Below are 24,066 nucleotides of genomic sequence, written 5' to 3'. Positions count from 1 at the left end.
CACTCCTCACTCGTGCAGCGGACCCCAGGTTTGTGTTCCAAACAGAACGGAAGCAGGAGTTTGACCAGGTTGGTTACAGTGGTGCCATGACCCAGATGAGAGTTAAGTTTAGGGGAATGAGCGTAACAAAGGCCAGCCAGTGCGTCTGTGTCAACTGTAAACCTCACTTCTTGACACCTTAAGACCTTGCGCTGAACACGGCATACATTCGGCGCACCCAGGTTCGAGTCCCAGGTGGAACGGACGCAGTGGCTAGACCAGGTGGGTTACAGTGGCTTAATTTGCAGTCAAAAAAGTGCAGACTGAGTCAGCAACGTTGTTTAGGAACTCGATTCTCGATTTATATGGACTACTTTTTTTACACGCATATTCGGCCGTAAGATTTGGTGAACATTTTCGTAGAAAACTTAATCATACCCCCAAGGGGTAGAAAATAAACGGATGGATGGACAATATTAAAAAACACAAAATGGCCCCTAAACCTGTTGCGACATCCCCGCTTGAGACAATTGCTCACATTTTGGTGTGAGGAGTAAAAACCGAGAAGCAATTTAAAGAATTTAATATCACGGTGAAGATAGGTTTGATGTCCTGAAGTGATTGGCTCATACAAAAGCAATCAGATGAAAGCAGCGGTGAAGGAGCACTTGATGTCAGACTGCTGATTTAAGAGTGCATGTGCACGCCCTCGGAGCGACTCAGCTTCTTTGGAAGATGGTAACAAGAAAACATGAAGGCACAAACAAAAAGAAAATGTCTGTATTGACTATTTGGAGCCTTTTTTACCTTGAGAAAAAACATTTTAATTTGCAGATTTTTTACAAATGGCCCATATTATCTCATCAACGCAAGTCAAATAATCACGCAAGAGCTTGGAGGTGCTGGCTTTTGAGTGGAGCATCAATCAAACGTGCACCCCTAGAACATGTCCTTCAGTCTTTAAGTGCTGTATAACGCCAGCAAAGCACAGTTAAATATTCAAAAAAGCTGTAGGAGATTTTTCTCTATGCAAGAACTCCCATTTTCAAATCAATGCTAATATAGTCACGTCAAATATTCTTTATTTTGGTTGAAAATCATGCAATTCTAAACATATACACACAAAGTTGTCCACTGAGATACTAGAACATTAATGCTGATAAAATAAGCCTAACCTGATAATTATCCTTACTGATGAAGACAATAAGGCAGTAAATAATTGTCCATATACATTTCACATGTTGGTACATATTTAGATATATTTCTTAAATAATCAGTCAAAATAGAAAACTTAATCATAATTAGAATACAATTGAGCTAATATTACTTTTCAATATTACACATCTTATACAAAAGCCTATTTTTGTATGTGAAACTTTCATAATTTTTCACAAGTGTATTTATTTTTTGCTTTTCAGTATCCCTCTAAGATTCCTTTGTACATGTTCTAATTACTTGATTGTATTCCAAACATTAACAATAAAGCTTGCGGAGCAATACTAACAAAAGTAAAAACAAAAAAAAAGCACATTATCTGTGAGAATTTTTTTTTCCTTCACATTATTAGTTTATTTCCTCATGACAAGAGAATATTTGTGCATTTCCACCAGCTAAGAAAAAAAGCATTATTAGCATTTACTACTGAAGCTTTGCCGAACATGGATGAATCAATTAGTACTTTTTCCATCACATAAGCTTTAGATTTGCCTACATTGCTACAAATACTCACGCTGTCAAATCTCTATTGCAAAATGTATGACTTCACAGTTGTTGATATTCAGTTTTACTGGCATTTGTTTTGTATCTTCTGTTCACTGAATATGAGGCAGAAGTTTGTTGCTGGGTCCGTGTCGCTGAGTTAAGTCTTACAAAATGTACAAATATAGAATGTATCAGGCTGTACTGCGCCTACTTTTGCATTGTGGTTGTTATGCTTTGTTAGAGTGATGTAAACAGACGCTGTTCACTATCTCCCTTTTTTCTCCATTTTAAACCATGAATAAAACAGTTAACTTTGACAATAATTACAATCCTTTCATGGAGATAATCAAGGCTGCCTTCTCAGAAGCCAACCGTTCCCTGATTGGAAAGAAAAAAAAGTAAACATGAAACCTTTTTGCGAGACATACATAAGTGGTACCTCAACTTAAGAGTGTTTTGAGATAAGAGCTTTGAGGTATTGAGGCCCTGCTGGGACTTTTCCGGAGCTTTCTACTTTGTTGGCATGGTGCTCTCTACTATTGGTGCGTCTTGTAATATTTTACCACAAACAACACTACCTTAATTTAAGGGTGCCCCAATTTAAGACTGTTTTGACATAAGAGCTGTCTATTGGCCAATTGTTATGTTTTAAGTTGCAAGCAAAGATTTTAGTTACAAGCATCCTCACCATTAGTTGACATAGTCAATGTCACAGTGGACCACATAAGATCAGACCAAAACATCCGGTGTTACTCACAAGAATTATCTTTTAGCTGGAGATCGACAATACGTTGTACTCCAACCAAGGGAAGGAAAAAAGTGAGTGTGAAGGACAGTAATGAGAAAACGACGTGGATAATATTCATTGAATTACAGAGATAAATTAAAAACATGACCTTGGCGAACCAATTCGAGCGTGTCTGCAACATACTGAAGCAGAATGAGTCTATCGCCAGCCAAGAATGTTAAAATGATATCCAAACGGTGGACATTTATCCATGAAAATATGGAAAAGCTGCTGATGGTGTGTTTGACAAAGAAGCAGCTGGAAGGAGATGGCGTAGAAGTCCACTGTCCAAGGCAAATACTGTACATTATTATTACATTATTAAAAAAACACTGTAGTTGTGAGTATTACATTCCATTGTAATGTTTTATACAGTATGTCTTATCTAAAAGTTAGTTGTTTTTTTCAAGTTAAGTTGTATGTTAAAATGTTGCTGTTTTGGGGGGGTAAAGCTGGTTTCAGTTCATTTCAATGGGAGACGTTGATCTGAGATACAAGTGTTTTGAGTTCAGAGCTCCGTCACAGAACCCAATAAGCTCATAAGTTGAGGTACTACTGTACTTTCAAATGAATACCAATTTACAAGTTTTTTATGTAGTACTTACATTTGTTACTGTAGGCTTGTGCATATCTCTTTGTTGGTGGTAAGCAGAGATGATGCAGTTCCTTCTATAACACAAACACACACAAACACACATCAATCATCCTTGATCAATTTCAAATGTCCTCATTGCACAAAAGTGACTTTTTAATTGTGTTCCATAACAGTAATGTGTTCCTGAAGCCTGTTTATGACGTGAGAAAAATGTATCTTCCACACTGGTTTTCTCCACTTTTGACCAGAAGACACACTCAAACGTTACCATTTTAACCATTTCCTGCATAACAGCCACTATAGAGGGCAGATACAAGACGCTTGTATGTATAGAAATAATGTGACATCAAGCAACAACTAAAGAGTAATATAATTGTTAGAATTTATGAATATTGAAATTGTGATTTGAGGAAATTGGGTTTAACCATGTGTCCACTAAAGTGGTCTTCATACATATATTTTTGTTGCTATTTGTAGTTTTGCTGTAACTTAGTTGATTTTGTCTGCAATACCCCTTTAGCTGCAAATCAATACATTTTTAAGTTTTTAGATATGTACATTTTGTTTTAATGAGAACGTTGCAACAGCCTACCAAATCAAATTCCTTGTGTGTTAAATATACTTGGCCAATAAAGCTGATTCTGATATTTTAGACTTAGACTTAGACTTCCTTTTTATTGTCATTCAAATTCGAACTTTACAGTACAGATAAGGACAAAATTTCGTTTCATTAGCTCATGGTAGTGCAGGATAAAAAAGCAATAAGGTGCATATATAAATAAATAAATAGGTTACTGTACAGATAAATATATTGCACTTTTTCATATGCATCCATGTTTCTGAATGTATGTTTTATTGTATTTTTTATTCCAGCGAGTTAATCCATTTTGGGGGGAGTTGAAGGTATAATTATGATGCGTTCAAGAGTCTTGCGGCCTGAGGGAAGAAGCTGTTACAGAACCTGGAGGTTCTGCTTCGGAGGCTGCGGAACCTCTTTCTAGAGTCCAGCAGTGAAAACAGTCCTTGGTGGGGGTGGGAGGAGTCTTTGCAGATTTTCTGAGCCCTGGTCAGGCAGCGGCTTTTTGCGATCTCCTGGATAGGAGGAAGAGGAGTCTTGATAATCTTTTCCGCCGTCCTCACCACTCTCTGGAGAGACTTCCAGTCTGATGCATTTCAGGCTCCAGTCCAGACAGAGATGCTGTTGGTCAGTAGGCTCTCTATAGTGCCTCTGTAGAATGTGGTGAGAATGGGGGGAGGGAGCTGAGCTCTTTTCATCCAATGCAAAAAGTGCATGCGCTGCTGAGCTCTTTTTACAGGAGCTCCGGTGTGTAGGGACCAGGTTATATTGTCAGTTATCTGACAATATAACTTGTGGTATATTGGTTCTGTCATGTTTCAGACAAGTCATTTTTGGAGTCAGGGGACTTAGTAACATAACAGTATTGGAATATGTTAAAATATATAAATATTTTTTAAAAAAACGTCACAAAATCTTATTTTGTTTATTGTTTCTTTAAAATACGTTCATCAGTTAAACTTGAAGTGCATGTTTTCCACCTTAGTGGACATTTGTCCAATTCTTTGAAAAATGTATGTTTTTAAAAAGTGAACTCAATTCTGTTTTTTTTTCATGCCTCAGGATTAATACACTTGAACATTTTTTTTTAAAGTTCCTGGATAAAAACTTCCTTCCTCATGAACATGGTACTGCCACTGAATTATGCCACAAATTAGTTAAAAAAAAAATATATATATATTTTTAAATCAGGCTTTGCTAAGCATCTTAAAATGACGCATTTCCAGCTATGTGTCAGTCAGTTACAGACATGGGAGCTGGAAGTTTGATAATCTGTTTTTTCTTCAGCAAATAGGCTAACCTAGAATGAAGTTGCTGTTAAAATGGGAATGTTAGCACTGCAGTTCACATAGCTATGCTAACGTTGCTAACATTGATTTGCACCTGTCCCACTCCTTTCCTTAATGTTACATTTTTGTCTGTGATGTATTGCATCTATTGGATAAGTGTAAAAAAAGTGGATAAAGTTCACATAAGCACTTGTTGGAGCAACACACTTGTGCCAACACACTGTTGGTTGTACCTATAGCACTTTTTAACTGTCTAAATTCAATGAGACTAAACACAACCCCAAGAGGGACAAAATGGAAGAATAGATTAAAAAAAAACATTGAACAGTATAATACAATAATATTAATTAATACAGTGGCATATTATTGGAGCTTTATTTTCACCCTATCATAGCAATTAGTCAATACACTGTAATATAACCTCATGTATGTATGCATGTATGTATGTATGTATGTAGTGAAGTTAAGAAAATATCGCCCCACTTGGTATGGCATTCATGAAGTGAACACACAGTGGCTCTTACTTGCTCTGTATGCCTCCCCCTGGTGGTAACCCAGGGATGACAGTGGATGCCAGGACTGTGAGGACCGACAGCAAATCAGGCTCTTCCCCTCCGGCACACAGCTCATCATAAATCTCTGTTCAGTAGTGAATTAAACAATTCATTACATTAAATACAACACATAAAGGATTTGGACGCTTTTGTGCTTTTTCCGCATTCATTTTTTTAACGGTATATCTTCTCAAGGGAAGATAATGCAAACATTAAACTCATATATACTTTAGAGTAGTCAGCGTGCAGTTTGTACCACTGAAAAAGAGTCAACACACAGCCGTTATTGTCTAAATAGCTGGCAACCAAAGTGATTACCGATATAATTGTGGTGTAACTCCAGTCAAGCGCGACATACAGTCATGGTCCGGGGCTGCATGAGTGCTGTCAGCATTGTGGATCTGCGGTTCATTCAGCAAAACATGAATTTCTTGCACTCACTATGTTTCCATGCACTAATTAGTCAGATTTCTCAAATAGTTAATTTTTTTGTTTTGTTTTTCACACCTACGTGTGAAGTCCAGGTGTCCATGCACACGCTCTAATGCGACTATTGGTCATACGCCATGTGCCTCCCGTACACTGGGGGGCGCTTATTTCATTTTAGCGCGAAAAATGTATTGCTTTTACGGTTGACCTATCACATCCCACTAGGCATTGCGGATCCTTACAACTTGTTTTAACTGATGTCCGCTGTAGTATTGACACAGAATACAAATATTACGTCTTTAATGGCTATTCTGATGTTAAATAGCAGACAGCATCAAGAAATGATCTTGGATCGCGCTACAAACATGACGCTACTACCAAGAATGTCTCGGGACAAATGCAGGTCCGATGCAAAGATTAATGGAAACAAAACTTTTGAATGTCTCTGAGTTTATTTAAAATGAATACATGGACACATACTGACTGTGGGGTGTAATCACTTGTTTTGCCAGCTATTTAGCCAACGATGGCTGCGTGTTGACTTATTTTCAGTCTTTAGTGCAGCGGTGTCAAACTCATTTCAGATCAGGGGCCACATGGAGAAAAATCTACTCCCAAGTGGGCCAGACTGGTAAAATCTCGATAACTTAGAAATAAAGACAACTTCAGATTGTTTTCTTTGTTTAAAAATAGAACATCCACATTCTGAAAATGTACTGATCATAATGTTGTTTTTTTTACACTTCCATGTTGCGGTTAATAGTATTCTATCTTTATTTGTCGTTGTTTATACTTTCTGAATAACTTATGTGTTAAGCTCTTGTTATTACCAAATCTGTGTTATATGTGTTTTATGTTGCACGATTGCACCAAAAAAAATTCCTAGTTTGTGAACCCGTTCTCAAACAATGGCAATAAAACTATTCTGATTCTGATAATGTTCATCAGTCAACTCATTGGTGTTAATTTTCAATCTATCAAAATAAAATAAAAATATCAAAATCAAATTACAGGATGTTATTTGTGTAATTTGCTCATTTTCCTCGACTGGTGCACTTGTGACATCTTGTGGTTTATTTCTTTTTTTTTTACATATGTAGCATAATCTACAAGGTTACAAATAATTGCTATTGCGACATCTAGTGGACGCATTTAAAACCTGTTCGCGTGCCTGATTTGGCCCGCGGGCCGTACGTTTCACACCCCTGCTCTAGTGAATATATACTAGTATACAAGCTGTACATTGACTACTCTAAAGTATCCAAGTTTCACTTTCGTAGTATTGTCTCTTGAAGGCCTATTGAAACCCACTACTACCAACCACGCAGTCTGATAGTTTATAAATCAATGATGACATCTTAACATTGCAACACATGCCAATGCGGCCGGGTTAACTTATAAAGTGCAATTTTAAATTTCCCGGGAAACTTCCAGCTGAAAACGTCTATGTATGATGACGTTTGCGCGTGACGTCAAGGGTTGAAGCGGAAGTATTGGGACACATTGTATCCCAATACAAACAGCTCTGTTTTCATCGCAAAATTCCACAGTATTCTGGACATCTGTGTTGGTGAATCTTTTGCAATTTGTTTAATGAACAATGGAGACTGCAAAGAAGAAAGCTGTAGGTGGGATCGGTGTATTAGCGGCGGGCTACAGCAACACAACCAGGAGGACTTTGAGTTGGATAGCAGACGCGCTACCGTGAGTACAGCTTTTGCTTCCAAACATTTGATCGCTTGCCCGTACGTGCTGCCGCTATGTGCATTTCACGTACGTAACTTTGGGGAAATAAATGTTTCTTGCTGACTCTGATGGCGGCCGGGATGTCGTCGAAAGCTACAACGCCCGCCGCCGCGCTGCTGTCTTCACCTTGACTTCCTCCGTCTCCGGGCCGCCGACCGCACCGATCATCGTGGTGAAGTCCTTCGTCGCGCCGTCGATCGCTGGAACGCAGGTGAGCACGGGTCGTGATGAGCAGATGAGAGCTGGCGTTGGTGGAGAGCTAATGTTTTTAGCATAGCTCTGTCGAGGTCCCGTAGCTAAGTTAGCTTCAATGGCGTCATTAGCAACAGCATTGCTAGGCTTCGCCAGGCGGTACAGCATTAACCGTGTAGTTACAGGTCCAGTGTTTGGTACTATTGTTGATCTTCTGTCTATCCTTTCAGTCAGGGGCTTATTTCTTTTGTTTCTATCTGCATTTAAGCATGATGCTATAACGCTAGCTCCGTAGCTAAAGTGCTTCACCGATGTATTGTCGTGGAGATAAAAGTCACTGTGAATGTCCATTTCGCGTTCTCGACTCTCATTTTCAAGAGGTTATAGTATCCGAGGTGGTTTAAAATACAAATCCGTGATCCACAATAGAAAAAGGAGAGAGTGTGGAATCCAATGAGCCCTTGTACCTAAGTTACGGTCAGAGCGGAAAAAGATACGTCCTGCACTGCACTCTAATCCTTCACTCTTACGTTCCTCATCCACAAATCTTTCATCCTGGCTCAAATTAATGGGGTAATCGTCGCTTTCTCGGTCCGAATTGCTCTTGCTGCTGGTGTAAACAATGTGCAAATGTGAGGAGCCCTTCAACCTGTGACGTCACGCTACTTCCGGTACAGGCAAGGCTTTTTTATCAGCGACCAAAACTTTATCGTCGATGTTCTCTACTAAATCCTTTCAGCAAAAATATGGCAATATCGCAAAATGATCAAGTATGACACATAGAATGGATCTGCTATCCCCGTTTGAATAAGAACATTTCATTTCAGTAGGCCTTTAAGACATATTGATGTCGGTTCCTGAAATGTCATTGACGGCTGGCTTTAATGGCTTTAACTCACATTATGTGCAAAACTTGAATACAAAGGTTATTTAATGGACAGCTACCACATGGAAATTGCACTTTTAATCCAGCCATAAATACTTATTAGGGCCCAAGGAGCAGTGGCTGCACAGGCCCTATTGATATTTGTTTGTTTATCATTATTCTCCGACTTTGATTGCATTTTTGAAGGCCTTAACATGCACCAAAGCTTACCAAATGTTACTAGTGTTTAAGTCTGGCAAAAAAATATACATTTTTGGGGTCCCGAACACAAAATGTCCAAATGGACTCTCTAGCGCCCCCTTTAAAATTAGAAACAAATCAGCTGTATTCACGTATTGTCACTAAAATTGCTCTGTCATATCAGAAAACAAGCAGGAAGTCGGCCATCTCAGTTTCCAAAAAAACAAGGTTCGTACTTTAAAATGATTAAATGGTGAAAAAGACAGATACCAAACTGATGGGTGATGATAAATTGCCTTCGACATAAGATGTGGGCGTAGCATGGCGCCAAACTTTGATCTGATGGTTTGCCACAAAACTTTCAACATTTATAACGTGCCTCCACAAATTCAGATCTTGATCATAATTGGTAGAAATAATGATGATTTCACCCTTAAATGCCAGATGGGTCAGCACCAATTGGTATCTATTCATGATGGGCCGAGCCTGGCGGGTGAAAACTACTTCTCGCCATAAACCATCAAAAAGTCATTACTTCACTTCAGATGATCAGATCTCCTTTCAAACTGATACGAGGCTTTGAGGTCAGGGTCTGATAATGACTAGACGTTGATATGGACACCAATGTCGCCACCTTCTGGTGAAAAATTGTAACGGTCATAAATTTTTTCCAATTGCTCCGATCATCCTGAAATTTTTGATGGTTGGTCGGGGCATTGGGAAGGATGTGACTGCATGTGCACGGGGGGTGCGAGGGCCCGTTCAACGCTGCTTGCAGCTTTAATTTGTCATTGTTTGTAGTATTTGTGATATAGCAATACCACAATAGAACAGCTATTGAGAAGAGTAAAGCTAGAAAATTGCCTGTATTCCATCACCTGCTACTTTGGACTCCAGCAGATCCTCTAGCTCAGCCTCTTGGTGTAATGCCTCTGTAGACAGCTGGGGGGCGCTAGGGAAGCAAAGCAGGATGATGCTGATGTTGTCCAAGCTGCCCTGTGGTGGAAAGTAGCATCAGCATGCATGGATAAGTGCTATAAGAGGCGGACCCGACACACGTCTAACGACTCAAGCATTAAAATAGTGCCGCATCTATTTTTATTTGCACACAGCTGCAGTGGAGCAGAGAAATGTGCACGAGATGAAGAAGAAGAAGAAGAACCTCTGACATTTGAGGTTATTACGCATTTCCACACTGAAGCGTTGTTACATAACAATGACATGATGGACCGGAGGGCATGTCCACTGTTGGTTTGTGCACACGTGGCAGATGTTTATGTTCTTTGCTCTTATCCAATGAAGGACACATGAATCAATAAATTCCAAATTTTGGAGGGGAGATTTTTTGCTTTGTCAATTTTGTTTTGGTTTTGCCACTTCCACTATAATAGTTAATTCCCACTGTGCTATTGGACCTACGGTCCCCAAACTTTTTCGCACCAGGGACTGGTTTAATGTAGGCATTATTTTCATGGACCGGCCTTACTCGTGTGGCAGATAAATAAGGAAGGCGGGGTACACCCTGGACAAGACGCCACCTCATCGCAGGGCCAACACAGATAGATAACATTCACACCAGAGAGCCAATTTACTACTTCCAAACAGCCTATCTCCAGGTGCATGTCTTTGGAGGTGGGAGGAAGCCGGAGTACCGGGAAAGAACCCACGCAGTCACGAGGAAAACATGCAAACTCTACACAGAAAGACCCCGAGCCCAGTGATCGAACCCAGAACCTTCGTATTGTGAGGCACCAGCACTAACTCAATATGGTACTTTAACTTAATTAATGGGAGCCCTGGCCTTTGTTTGCCCTTTGTAAAAAAAAAAAAAAGCTCTCCAAAGGCTTTTGTTTATTTACTCATTTTTGCTAGCTTGTGGGCTTGTAACGTATCTGATGTATCATACGTGATACGTCATCGTCCAGGACAAGAGCATAGATATATGATAAAAGTATACTTACCATTAGTTTCAACGGACTTCTATTTCTATTTTAAAAGTTATGTAATCATATTCTGTACAATATGTCATTCATAGATACACTTATGTATGCTTTTTGGCGTAGACACATCTGTTAATGCTAACTACTTGTGCAAAAGGGCTATGTGCAATAAATAATAGCAGTACTTTAGTTTACTAGGCCAAGGAAGACGTATATTTTCTTTCTTTAGCACAATCATTTGCAACAATTTTACAAACTTGCACTTGAGCTCTATAGAACTTCTCCATCTGCACATTCACTACAATAGTGACTTTATCGATACATATATACGTATATTGACTTCATTCTCTGTCCTGTGCTGAGGTCATGCAGCAACCTACTGTTTTGTATGGGTCACCCTTAATTTAATTTGTATTATTATATCGGAGTCTGTGTATTATACGGTACTGTTTATGTCTGGTGTTGGTACTGTCTAACTTAAGTGGATCTTGTTTTTGTATACCATCAACCTGCCTGGGACTGCAGATGGAAATTAGCCTTTGGCTACAATCTGGCACATTTACATTTTATATGTTTATTAATGCGCATTGACCCGTGTAACAAAGATATAACAAATGGCGACTTCCTATCATGATTTTTATGATACATCTATGAACAAGCTTGTTGGTGTGTCTAGTGCAGGGGTCACCAACCTTTTTGAAACCAAGGGCTACTTCTTGGGTACTGATTAATGCGAAGGGCTACCAGTTAGATACACACTTAAATAAATTGCCAGAAGTAGCCAATTTGCTCAATTTACTTTTAACTCTGTTATTATTAATAATTAATTATATTTATCTTTGTGGAAACACTGATCATCTTAATGATTTCTCACAATAAATATATATAGAAACAGATAAATATCAATATGCAACACTTTATTTTTATATTTTCTCTAAGTGCACATTTTTCAAATTGAACATTTTCAAATGATCACTTCTAAGACAGTCTTGTGAAATCACAATATCCCATTTTAACTAGCTAGCCACTAACATTTTTTAACAAATCATGAATTACTTTGCACCATGTTTGTACAAATAATAACTCATGTAAAATACAAAAGTAAACTGTCAAATTTTTAAATCATGTCACACTTTGAACTGGACACCAAATCTGTTATCTGTTTCTTTGTCAGTTAGTGGGAAGCCTGGCATTGCATGCTGTTAACTAGTGTGTTGTACTCTGGTGTGTAACTTAAAACTGCAACTCTGAGTGAGTCTTGCAGATGTGCATCAGTGAGGCATGTTCTGTGTTTGTTCTTGATGAAGTTCATGTCAGAAAAGGCTGATTCACAAAGATAAGATTTTTCCTCATTGTTTGCGGAACCTTCTTAATCTTTTGGACATATTTTCACAGCAATCTGGCCTTAAGCTTAATTATGATAAATGTAAAATATTAAGGATCGGAAATCTAAAGGGAACGTCCTTTCGAATGGAATGCAAAGTGTCTGTTTTGTGGACAGATGGACCAGTTAACATACTTGGTGTTGTTGTCCCAGAAAATCTGGAAGATCTAGGCTCAGTAAATTATGATAATCGACTAAGAAAGCTGGACAAAATTATGCAATTATGGAAAGGGAAATCCCTAACCTTGTATGGTAAAATGTCTATTGCCAACTCGTTAATTATTCCTCAATTTATTTATTTGTTTTTGTCAATACCAGCTCCATCACAAAACTTTTTTAAGATTTATGAGCGGAGGGTCTTCGGTTTTGTCTGCAACGGCAAACCAGAAAAGATTAAAAGAAAGGTTTTGTACAAAGAGTATGAATATGGGGGCCTGAAACTTCTCAACCTTGAAGCTATGTGTCTGTCTTTAAAAGCATCAATTGTTCCAAAGATGTATTTAAACATTGAGTGGTACACAAATGTCCTGTAGGACAAAAAACATGTACTGTATCAAAAGAAATTGTATCCTTTTTTACAAGTGATCCCCTCCCAGAGAGTCTGCTGGGAAACATGGCGGGGTTCATAAAGGAAACAATCCACTCATAGTGGTGTTTTCAATTTTATGTGCCAGAAAAAAGAGACGATATTTTGCAGCAGTTAATATGGATTAACTCTAATATTGTAATAGATGGAAAGCCTTTCTTTTGGAAAAATATGTTTGAAAGAGGAATCATTTGTGTCAATGATATTATCAATGAGAATGGTAAAATTATGAAGTATGATGAATTTAGAGCTATGTATGGTGATGCTTGCTCAAGCTTGTCATTTTATCAACTAACTGGAGTAATTGGGAAAAGATGGAAACAAATAATTAATTATGGAACTACTAAATTATTAGTTTGTAAACCTCTAATAAGAAATTCTAGTTGGCAAAAAGGAACTAAAATAAATAGAAAAAGATATAATTTTTATTTAATAAAGAAATCTTTGAAGGCTGCCTCATACAACACAAATGGAAAATGGGAGGACTTTTTTGACTGCCCGTTGCCATGGGATGCCATATTCAAACTAATCTATAAAACCACTATCGATGTGCAAAATCGTTATTTTCAAATTAAAATGATTTATAACTTCTTACCCACAGGGAAAATGTTAAAATTATGGAATGTGACAGAGTCAGATGATTGCCGATTTTGTTGTCAGGAGCCTGAATCCACCCTGCATTTGTTTTGGTATTGTCATATTGTGTCTTTGTTTTGGGTGGAAGTTGAAAAAATGTGTTTAAGGATTGGTTTGTTTATGAAGCTTAATGTGGTTTCTGTTATTTTAGGAGAGTTCATTGACAATAATGATTTAGTCAATTTAATTATAGTTTAATTATAGATATTCACTTAGTATTACTTTCTTTAAAACATTTATTCAGTATTTTCTAACTTTAGAAAGTTACATGGTTGAAAACGATAATGATGCCAAAAAACATTAAAAAAAAAGATGAGAAGTCCTCAAAGGCTTATTTTGAAAGTATAATTATGTTTATAGATTATATGATATCTGTTGTTGTGTTCCCTAATTTGAGTGACCTGGACATAATCTGGACAGTACATAAATGCTTATTTTGAAAATGTAATTTTGTTTATAAATTATATGCAATCTGTTGTGTTCCCTAATTTTTTTCTGTGTACATGAATGAAGGTGTGTGTTGCTGAGTCCGACTTGGACATTATCTGGACTGGGCCTGGTTTAAAAAACCCTTTAAACAAATCTAATTTCATTGACAACCTGGTCTGTTGAAGATAAGGCCCTTTTTAAAAAAATAAAATAAAATAAGATAAATAAATAAAAAACATTTTCTTGGATAAAAAAGAAAGTAAAACAATATAAAAATAATTACATAAAAAATAGTAATTAATGAAAATGTTAGTGGACCAGCAGCCTATACAATCATGTGTGCTTCAGGGACTGTGTCCCTTGCAGATGTGTTGTCTATGTTGTGGGAACCAGAATATTGGTAGCAGAAAGAAATAACCCCTTTTGTGTGAGTGGGTGTGGATGAGTGTGCATGGGGGAGGTTGTTTGGGTTGATGCACTGATTGAAAGTGTATCTTGTGTTTTTTCTATGTAGACTTAATTTTAATTTTTTTTTTTTTTTTTAGAACAGGCCCGCGGGCGACTCATCTGGTCCTTACGGGCGACCTGGTGCCCGTGGGCACCACGTTGGTGACCCCTGGTCTAGTGGGACTGGCAAAAGTTAGGTCGGAGAAAATGTGGTCGTTTATATATTAATTAATGTTTATGTGCGGCCCGGTAGAAAATGAGTCCCTGGCAGGTGGTTGGGGACCACTGACCAAATTGTTATATTACTTAACTGTGCTTAGTCCAAATTGTATTTATAGTTTCATATTATTGTATGTCCAAAGACAGACATATGTAATGCATTATACGTATATAACTACTTGAATACTCCAGTGGCTATTTCAGTGTCAGAGATATTTCACAGATAGTCTTCATTTAACTCCACAGCCACAGTTGGGCAGATTGTGTCATTATATAAAATACTTAGCCCATTTAAAATTATGTAGATCAAGTGGTGATTGGGCGGTTATGACACTCACTGAAATACTATTGGAGTGTATTAGAAGACTTTTGGGACTTTTTCATTTTTGGATGATTTTTTTTTCATCATTTGCTATATATATATATATATATATAAGGGAATAAGCGGTAGAAAATGGATGGATGGATATATATATATATATATATATATATATATATATATATATATATATATATATATATATATATATATATATATATATATATATATTATTATTATACAGTTTGAAATTATATATCATGATAAAATACATTTTTATCGAGCATTTTTTTTTTTTTAGGAGAAATTGCTTCTATTGTCTTGATAGTTTTATATTTTGAACACCCATTCAAAGAACCAAATATGGCTCCTCCACCCATTAAAGAACAAAAAGAACGTAACAGGTTCTGACCTTGAAGAGACAGAGGTCAATGACCTGCGAGCAGACGTCCCTCAGGTCAGTGCACACCTGCAGACGGTTGCGTATGAAGGCGCATAAGTCCTCGTTGCTGATAGTGTCCCACACTCCGTCGCAGGCCAGCACGAGGAACTCATCAGCTGGTGATCGCTCCACGACAGACACTTCAGGCTCAGGCGAGACCATCTGCTGACTGGGCGACCTGTTTTCCGCCCCTTTGTAGCTGAAGTCGCCTAGCGCACGAGAGACGGCCAAAGAACCATTGATACGTTGGATTGACACGGAGCCTCCGGCGCTCTCAATGCGCTCTTTCTCCAGAGGGCTGTAAGGTTTGTGGTCCTCGGTGGAGAAGCAAACCTGACCTGAGCGACACAACATGGCCCTCGAGTCTCCGCAGTTGGCGAAGTAAATGTAATACGGCGAGATTAGGGCGGCCACCACCGTGGTGCCGCCTCTCTCCCAGCCTTCTCGACGGGCCACACAGTGGAGATGCTTGTCTGCTTGCAGGAAGCCCTCTGTTAGGGCCTCTTTCACTCGGTCAGGGTCATCCTCGGGCCCCAGTCCACCTGTGTGGAAAAGGACATAAATAACACCACTATAATTGGGCATGGTATGGAATTGTACTGTAATTCAAATGTATTTTAATTTTTTTTTAATTCAATTTTATTATTTTTTTACATATTTTTTAACTCATATTTTTGTTTAATTAATGAAAAAATATACAGTAAAATGAAGAAATAGTAAATAATAATAGTATATACAGTAAATAGTAAACTTTGTTAATGTAATATGTCATGATCTGTCACTACAGATCATGTCAGTTGATGGTTTATTGTGTATGTGTGCCAGTGCTCCGAAGCCTCTCTTAGTTACGTGTCCTGTTGCTAGGAGCATTGAGCATTTTCCACACTTGGTTTTGTTTCCTGATTAGTTGTTCCACCTGCTACCGCCCTAAATATGTCCTTTTTTAAACCCATGTCACCGCTTCAGCTCGACCTCCAGCCCAGCCGTCTGCTGCTGGGTCTGCAGAAGTCTCCAGCGTCGCATCCAGTCCTGCAGCCTCCGCAACTTCCAGCTTGCCTGCCGCACAAGCGCCCGTCTGTCGCTTGTTCTCCTCGCTTGCCGCGGAGGCGCCAGCATTCCGCCACCTTGTCCATGGATGCCCCCCCCCTTCTCGTCGGCCATGCATGTGGCCAACTCATGGATGCCCCCCGCCCTATCAGTAGTGACCCCAGGACTTGGCTGTGAGACTTTGGCTGCTAAGATTCTGGTTCCGCTCACATCCGCCTTTTTGTCGGCCAAAGACCTGGCCAGTGCGTGGACACCCACCTCGCCAGCTGCAGTGGCGTTCAACTCGCCGCCACCTGACTTGTCCCCGGTGGCTTCGGGAACACTTAGTGTGGTGACCTGCTGCCAATTCCTCCATCCTCCCTCCCTTTTGACATTTTTTTTTGGGGAGTGGGGGGTACTGTCATGATCCCACTAAGCCTCCCTTAGTTACGTTTCCTGTTGCTAGGAGCATTGAGCATTCTTCACACCTTGTTTTGTTTCTTGATTAGTGGTTCCACCTGCTACTGCCCTAATTAGGTCCTTCTTTAAATCCATGCTCGTTGATGATTTGTTTGGTTTTATATTGTGTAGTTATATTTATATGGTAATTATTATTCTGTGACTGTAAATTGTTTGCTTGTTTTTTATTGATGCTTTTATTTTTTTCTGTATTGTGTAGTTATAATTATATGCTTTTACTTGTATTTGTATTGAATTGTGGACCCCAGGAAGACTAGTGGGTTGTTGAGGCAACCAGCTAATGGGGATCCTTAATAAAAATAAAAATCAAATCAAATCATGTCACTGTGCACTCGGCACGGTTGCATTGCAAATTACGTTTGTGGTGCGGTAAGCTACTACCCTTGTTAAGTCCTGTTTTTCATGCTATGCTAAGCTATGCTATGCTAGGCTGAGCTAGTTAAGATTATTCGGTGCGCTTCCAGCTGCACGTGGGTTTTGTATTTTCATCTTTTCTTTGTGGATTATAATATTTCTACCCGCACGCTGCATCTCATGCTTTCTCCCCCGCATCCTGGGGAACACAATACTCGCTACTGAGTGACCCAAACACAACAGTAATCATAATTGTAGCTCTACAGGCCACAATTTAATGAGTTCTAATATATAAGTTATATCAAAGTTTTACTATAATAATCATAATTCGATTTCAGTTGACACTGTCATAACACTATCTGAGGTAATAATTTGATAACAAGTGTATTATTGTTCTGGATGTTTACAATGTACAAGTGCCAAAATAACATACATTCTACTATCCAAATCCAGACATAGTGTGATAGCATAAATTTATGTATTTTATATTAACTACAGTGTAGTAATGTAATACTGTTGCCCCTCGCCACATTGTGCGTTGGATTTTGTGGCTTCAACTCTACCGCGCTTTTTGTAAACATATTAATTAAAATAAAAAATCCTCAAAGTTAATTGCTATTTTGTGTTTGACTAACCCATTATTAGTCAAATATATACATATTCAAGCACATTTTCCTAAATAGGGCCTACATTAAGCAATTTCAAGCCTAAGAATGGATAAATGAATAATACATCTAACGTACTATACTGTATTGCACAGCAGATCATCAAACCATTTCCAGTATTCCCACAGGTTATTGGTTGGGTTAAAAATCCATGTGTCTGTTTGTGTGTGAGTCTATATTACCGAACAGTACGTCTTAATTATGTCTTATATGTATAACAGTACACTACAGTCTAAGTCCTATTTTCTATTAGTACGTATGTTTACTATATTGAGCAAAACAAGTTTAAAAGTGGCTACAGTAAATGTTATTTCAAGTTTAAAAGGCTCTAATAATGTTTAAAAACATATTAAGAAGAATGCATAAACACATTTTTAATTCTCTAATGAAAATATTTGATATAAAATAAGAATTCCTACTTCACGACTTATTCACTAGAACCAATTAACAACGATAAACGAGGGATGACTTTAGTTTAGAAAATAAAAAATCAAATGTAGGCCAAGTAATACTAAGCCATTTTTTAGAACGCGTTGGCATTTTAGCTTTTGTGTCGTATGTGACAAAGCAAATATGCATTAATGTAAAGTCTAATAATATATGAGTAAATGAGTAAATTACATTTTCACAATATGCAGAGAGACAATATAAAACACCATTGGTATAGATAAACCCTGTTAGTGAAGTGATCATTTCCTTAGCAAGCAAGTGTATGTATTCCCATACAACACTCACATCGGGCTCTATCACAATTCCCCTATCACAATTCCCCTATGAATTCTGCCCGGCAACAGGTGGGGTGTCAAAAAGAAGCAACTGTTTAAGTTTTGAATTCAGTTATGTATCGAGGAGAATACTGCTGCCCTCAGGTGCTGGGCCAAAGCATGAATGTAGCTAGCACAACTTCACATAGCTGACTTGGAGCCAAATCTACTCAAATCCCACAAAACACATGCTAAATAGAGTGTGCAAACGATAAAATTGCACGTACTGTTAGTGGGTGTGATGCAGGTAATACTATATATAATATACTAAGACTGCAAGCGCAGTTGAAAACAAGTGCATAAGTGGTGTGGATCGCCTTATTTATATCGGCTGTCACCATGGAGACTGTCATTTCCCTCGACATCCAGGGCTTCATGCTTCTAACCAATGGCGTTTTGCTATTTTGTGGAACATGCAGCACACAACTATAATAATTAACATATTTTCTTGGCATTATAGAAGCTCCACCAGCGTTATCTACAATGGAACCGACTTTTTAACACGGAAAAGATGCGATCAGCGAGATGCTGGCACTAACTGCGATGGTGCACTGGAATGATCCAGGCACAAAAAATGCAGTGTTGCAAGAAATTTTCTTTTCCACATAAGAGATATACTGATTCGTTTTAGTATATTCCAGTTACAAAACAGCCCTTAAGTCATCCAGCAGATAAAAATGGAATTGCTGGATAGACAATGTGTCTCTATTATTTTCATTTTCTATCAGCCCAAATATTTAGACACACGCACAAAGGATTCTCTCTCTCCATTGTCTGTCACTGATGGAGATGAGACGTTTGTGAACAAATCAACTCTTTTGAACGGTTCTTTTAAGTTTAACGATGAGAACCAATTTGCAATTGCGAGCCGTTCATTTGGGAGCCGTATTTTTATGCACGTTCAGATGCAGCGTCAGCAATCTTGTGTGTGTGCCACGAGCCAAAGGAACCATAACAGAATGTGGATTTGCATTTTTGGTTCATTGTTTTGATGGGAATACGTAAAGTTGTTCAAGCGTACACAAACCAAACGGGGTAGTAAAATCTTGTGTGGCCATTTTAATTTTTATGTCCTGATTTTTACTCTAGTTATATTTATATTTTGTATTCCATTCCTTGAGTGGATCAGGCCTTATGTTTTGCTTCTTCAGATGCAAACTTTCCGAAAATGACTCAACTTTGCCCCCGCTGGTTGCAGCCAAGTAGTGCACTCCATTTTGACAAAGTCGCTTTAAGACAAGAATAATCAATTCCGCACAAATCACTTTAATAGTAATAGTAATATTAATAAAAGGGCTGTCAAATGAATGTTTTTTTAAAATTAGGTTAATACAATTTCGGAATTTTAATTAATCACGATTATTCACAGATGATTACTAGCTTCAATAATTAAAATTTGCTTAAGAAAAGACTCCAATATTTGTAGACAAACGCAATTTTATTGTGAGAATGTCAGCCAGGAATGTTTTTAAAAGTTTTACTTGAAGGTATGCCATTTATTTGCCCAAAACTTGGTAACAGTTTTATCTAAAGTTCTTTCGGGCTGTATTTTGGAGTAAAATTTGCTGTGAGTGAAATTTGTCCTCACTCATTTTTGTTTGCTCTGATCACCGACCATATAGCGGTTAGTGTAAACAAGCTTGTATGGTCAAAATAAATTGCATGATTAATTCAAGTGTGTTCCTGATTGATGCGATCATTTTTGACAGCCCTAAGTAATAATAATTATAACAAGAATAATAAATTAACCATGTATTTCCTCAATGCAATACATGTTTTAGTTACATTCACAAATTATTAGCCAACACTAAGCTAGGGTGGTATCCTGCCATTTTTGAAAATACAAAAACTCCTCTTAGGAACACAAACCACTGCAAACTACAACTGCAATAATCAGACAATAATCAATTTTATGGCTCCATGCTGGGTGACTTAAGGGGCTAATTAAAACAAATTAAATTGATGCGTTTTGGTTTCTACTGGCGTTTTTTTGTAATGTTCGTTTTTTAAATCATGTATTAATAACATATCTCCTATATCAGGCGTCGGCAACCCGCGGCTCCGGAGCCGCATGCGGCTCCTTGACCACTCTGATGCGGCCCAGCTACATACATGCCGACCCCCCGATTTCCCCAGGAGACTTATGGATCTCAGTGTCTCTCATAGATTACTCCCAGGGAAAAAATAATCCTATTTACACTCTAATTACTAAATAAAGGGCGTGCCTTAATTGCACTGCAGTAATTGTCCTCTATAGCATTTACATACAGCGTGCCAGTCCAGCCACATGTTGCATGTTGTTATTACTTGCACACACAGGAGACAGCAAAGCATACTTACTCATCAGCCACACAGCTTACACTGACGGTAGCCGTATCAAACAACTTTAACATTGTTACGTTACAAATATGCGCCACACTGTGAACCCACACCAGAAAAGAATGAAAAACACATTTCTGGAGAACATCCCACCGTAACACAACATAAACACAACACAACCATTACCCAGAATCCCATGCAGCCCTAACTCTTTTTAACACATTACATCCATTTATCTACATTATACACCCCCGCTACCACCAAATCCCCCCACACATCAACCCCCCCCCCCCCCCCCCCCTCTCCGTGCGTTGGTTGAGCGGAAGAGTTAGGGCTGCATGGGATTCTGGGTATTGGTACCGTCAGTGTAAGATGTGTGGCTGCTGAGGTAGTATGCCTTGCTGTCACTTACGTGAGCAAGCTGAAATTGCATTCTACGTGTGGTCGAGCAGGTACACTGTTAGGGCAGACTGTAGAGGGCGCCAAATGCAGTGTCATCACGCTCTGATAGTCGGGAGTCTCCCGGGAAAAATGAGAGGGTTGGCAAGTATGACGCTATCAAGCGCCATTCATTCAAAACTCGCGGGCTGCACTAACATCAACTTTCCACATTAAAGTGCGTGCCGGTGCGTGTGTCGGAGACCCCTGGTTAACATAGCACAAAGCATTTAAGCTTTGTATGCGGTGTTTTTCATTTTAAATTTTAAATTTTTTTTTGTGGCTCCCATTACTTTAATTTGTGAAACTTGCCAAAATGGCTCTTTGAGTGGTAAAGGTTGCCGACCCCTGTCCTATATGAAAAAGACTTCTCCAAGTACGCAGTTTTTTTCCGTCTCGAGCACAGTAAGTGCAGCCTCTCTTCCATGAGCGCACCTTCAGCGCTGAAAAAAAAAGTACCTTCCGTTGTAGATGCACTTTGGACTGTCTAAAATGCCCATAAAAGTGGTAGATATCTCCTGCACGTTTAAAGAAAAAGCAAGGCCAGCAACACTCGTGTCGTTCTTATAATTTTAATATAAACTGCACAGGCGCTACCAAACAGACCGGTTTCGACAAGGTCATCATCAGTGTGCTTTGTCGAAACCGGTCTGTGTTTGGTAGCGCCTGTACAGTTTATATTAAAATTATAAGAAAGACACGAGTGTTGCTGGCCTTGCTTTTTCTTTAAGTACACTTTTTGCCGTGCACCTCTTTATTTTTGTTTTATTAAGTTTTTTGGAGAGTGCGTGTTTTTCCTGTATTTTGTCTCCTGCATGTTTGAAAACATAGTAAAACGCCACAGGTACAGCATGATAACATGAATTTGCTGTAAATGATCGAGTGTCTCCGTGGTGATATATAATACACGCAAAATCTTCATTTAAATAAAGCGGTCTGCAACACTTTTCAACTATACACACAGTCTTAGTAGATCACATACCCACTAATAGTACACACAATTTTATAGATTGCACATGCTGTTTAGCACGTGGTATTAGGATCTTAGTAAATCAGGCCCTATCTGTATTAAAGGCAATGAGCAGGTGTACCTAATGCAATGGTAGGTGCGTATGCATGTGCTAGTATGTCTATGTCACCTGTAGCCAGGATGTGACCCAGAAGATGCTGAGAGCAGTGCTGAGCCACTGTGCTGCCCGCATGGCCGTCGAACACGGCAAAGAAACTCCAGTCGGCCAGCTCTCCCCCCAGCTGAGGTAAGCAGTTGTGGTAATCCTCCATATTGGCCCTCCATCCTTGCATGCTCCCCAGGGCGTAGGTGAGACCCCAGCGGGCACAGCCCTCCTCAGTCAGCTTGTCCAGCACCGGCCGGTCCAGATAAGGGCTGGGGATGACCTCCTCCTTCTCCCCCTCCCTGGGCGGCTCCCCGTCTGCTGCTCCTCCTCGGCTCCCCTTGAAGAAGGAGCTGACCCTCTTCTCGGTCTCCTTCACCAGCTGCCGCATGAATGCAGGCATCTCCACGCTTCCCTTCCTGGACGTCCTCATGCTTCTCATCCACCGCTGTTGTGTTTTCAGCTCTTCTAACGAGACCAGCTGCTTCTGGCGGGCCTGCGTGTGTCTCGCCCTCTCAGAGCATGGCTGCCTCATGTGATGGATATTCTCCGTGCTGGCTCATCTCCTTCCTCGTCTCTCTGGAGATGTCACTGAGAGGCGCTCTCTCCTCCACTCATCCTTACTCTCCTCTGCGCCTCTGCTAGGATTTCACCTTTTTCTCAGCCTTTTTCCCCATTTTTTTGCACCAGTCTGCCTGCCTGCCTCTTTGCCTTGTTATGTTTCCCCATCCCGCTCTGAGATTGGACAGCTATTTATGTGCACCAATCCCTGACAGCCTCACGCTGTCATATTCAGCTCAGCCTCTCTCGCTGTCTTCCTGTGTGCAACTGCGGACCCTCCCAGGTCTCTGGTAATCTCAACCTTTGATCAGGCTGGATTATAGGATCCTGGCACGGTGGATTATGGGACTAGCGGCCATTTAGCTCAGTGTATGTGTGTGTGTGTGTGTGTGTGTGTGAGAGAGAGAGGGAGGTGGCAAAGACAAAGACAGAGGTTGTCGCAAGAAGTAAACAAAGCTAATCTTCGTTATGCACTGATTGTATTTCATTTCACTTTGACACAGTAATGACAGTTGATTGCAGTATTGATAAATAAAGAGGTTCAGGTTTATTTCAACCTACGATTTCAACCATGCATGCCATTACAATGTACTGTAATTAGAATGTATACTATATATTTTTTTGGATATTGTATATTCTTTTGTTTATTTTTTTACTCTTCTTTGTCGATATACGTATGTAAATATTAGGGCTATCACACGATTAACGTCTTAAGTCAAATTAATTACAGGATGGCTGTTGGTTATATTAATCATTATTAAATATAATGCATTTTTTCAATCCAAATTAATGGTGTTGCATGAGCAACGAGACTTAAAAAGGGAATATAAAGGAACTTAACATCTTTATTTAACATCACATTTATGCTAACAAAAATCTATTACAGGGGTCCCCAAACTTTTTGACTCGGGGGCCGCATTGGGTTAAAATTTAAAATAAATAAATAAATACAAAATAAATAAATAAATAAATACAAAATAAATAAATGAATATATATATATATATATATATATATATATATATATATATA

General features: G+C 38.9%; 1 protein-coding gene across 1 annotated transcript; it reads right to left on the bottom strand.

Moving 5' to 3' along the window:
• Positions 1 to 358: 358 nt before the first annotated feature.
• On the bottom strand, positions 359 to 23,318 carry ppm1nb (protein phosphatase, Mg2+/Mn2+ dependent, 1Nb (putative)). The gene is made up of 6 exons (XM_062047981.1): positions 22,503 to 23,318; positions 15,288 to 15,859; positions 9,794 to 9,911; positions 5,453 to 5,567; positions 3,073 to 3,136; positions 359 to 2,058 (listed from the first exon to the last, which is right to left on the bottom strand). Exons 1-6 carry the CDS (start codon positions 23,008 to 23,010, stop codon positions 2,041 to 2,043), a joined length of 1,395 nt encoding a protein of 464 aa, XP_061903965.1. The 5' UTR covers positions 23,011 to 23,318; the 3' UTR covers positions 359 to 2,040.
• Between the last annotated feature and the right edge of the window lie 748 nt (positions 23,319 to 24,066).

Source organism: Entelurus aequoreus, linkage group LG05 (genome assembly GCF_033978785.1).
Source record: "Entelurus aequoreus isolate RoL-2023_Sb linkage group LG05, RoL_Eaeq_v1.1, whole genome shotgun sequence".
NCBI lineage: Eukaryota > Metazoa > Chordata > Actinopteri > Syngnathiformes > Syngnathidae > Entelurus > Entelurus aequoreus.
This window is presented reverse-complemented; position numbering and strand designations above follow the sequence as displayed.

Bases quoted from the DNA above. Each gene is read 5' to 3' on its own strand.
- ppm1nb (XM_062047981.1), bottom strand. From the start codon at position 23,010: ATGAGGCAGCCATGCTCTGAGAGGGCGAGACACACGCAGGCCCGCCAG. The intron at 9,912-15,287 runs GTCAGAACCTGT...TTTCCACCACAG, and splicing joins TTGACCTCTGTCTCTTCAAG to GGCAGCTTGGACAACATCAG. The intron at 3,137-5,452 runs GTAAGAGCCACT...TTTGTGTTATAG, and splicing joins GGGGGAGGCATACAGAGCAA to AAGGAACTGCATCATCTCTG.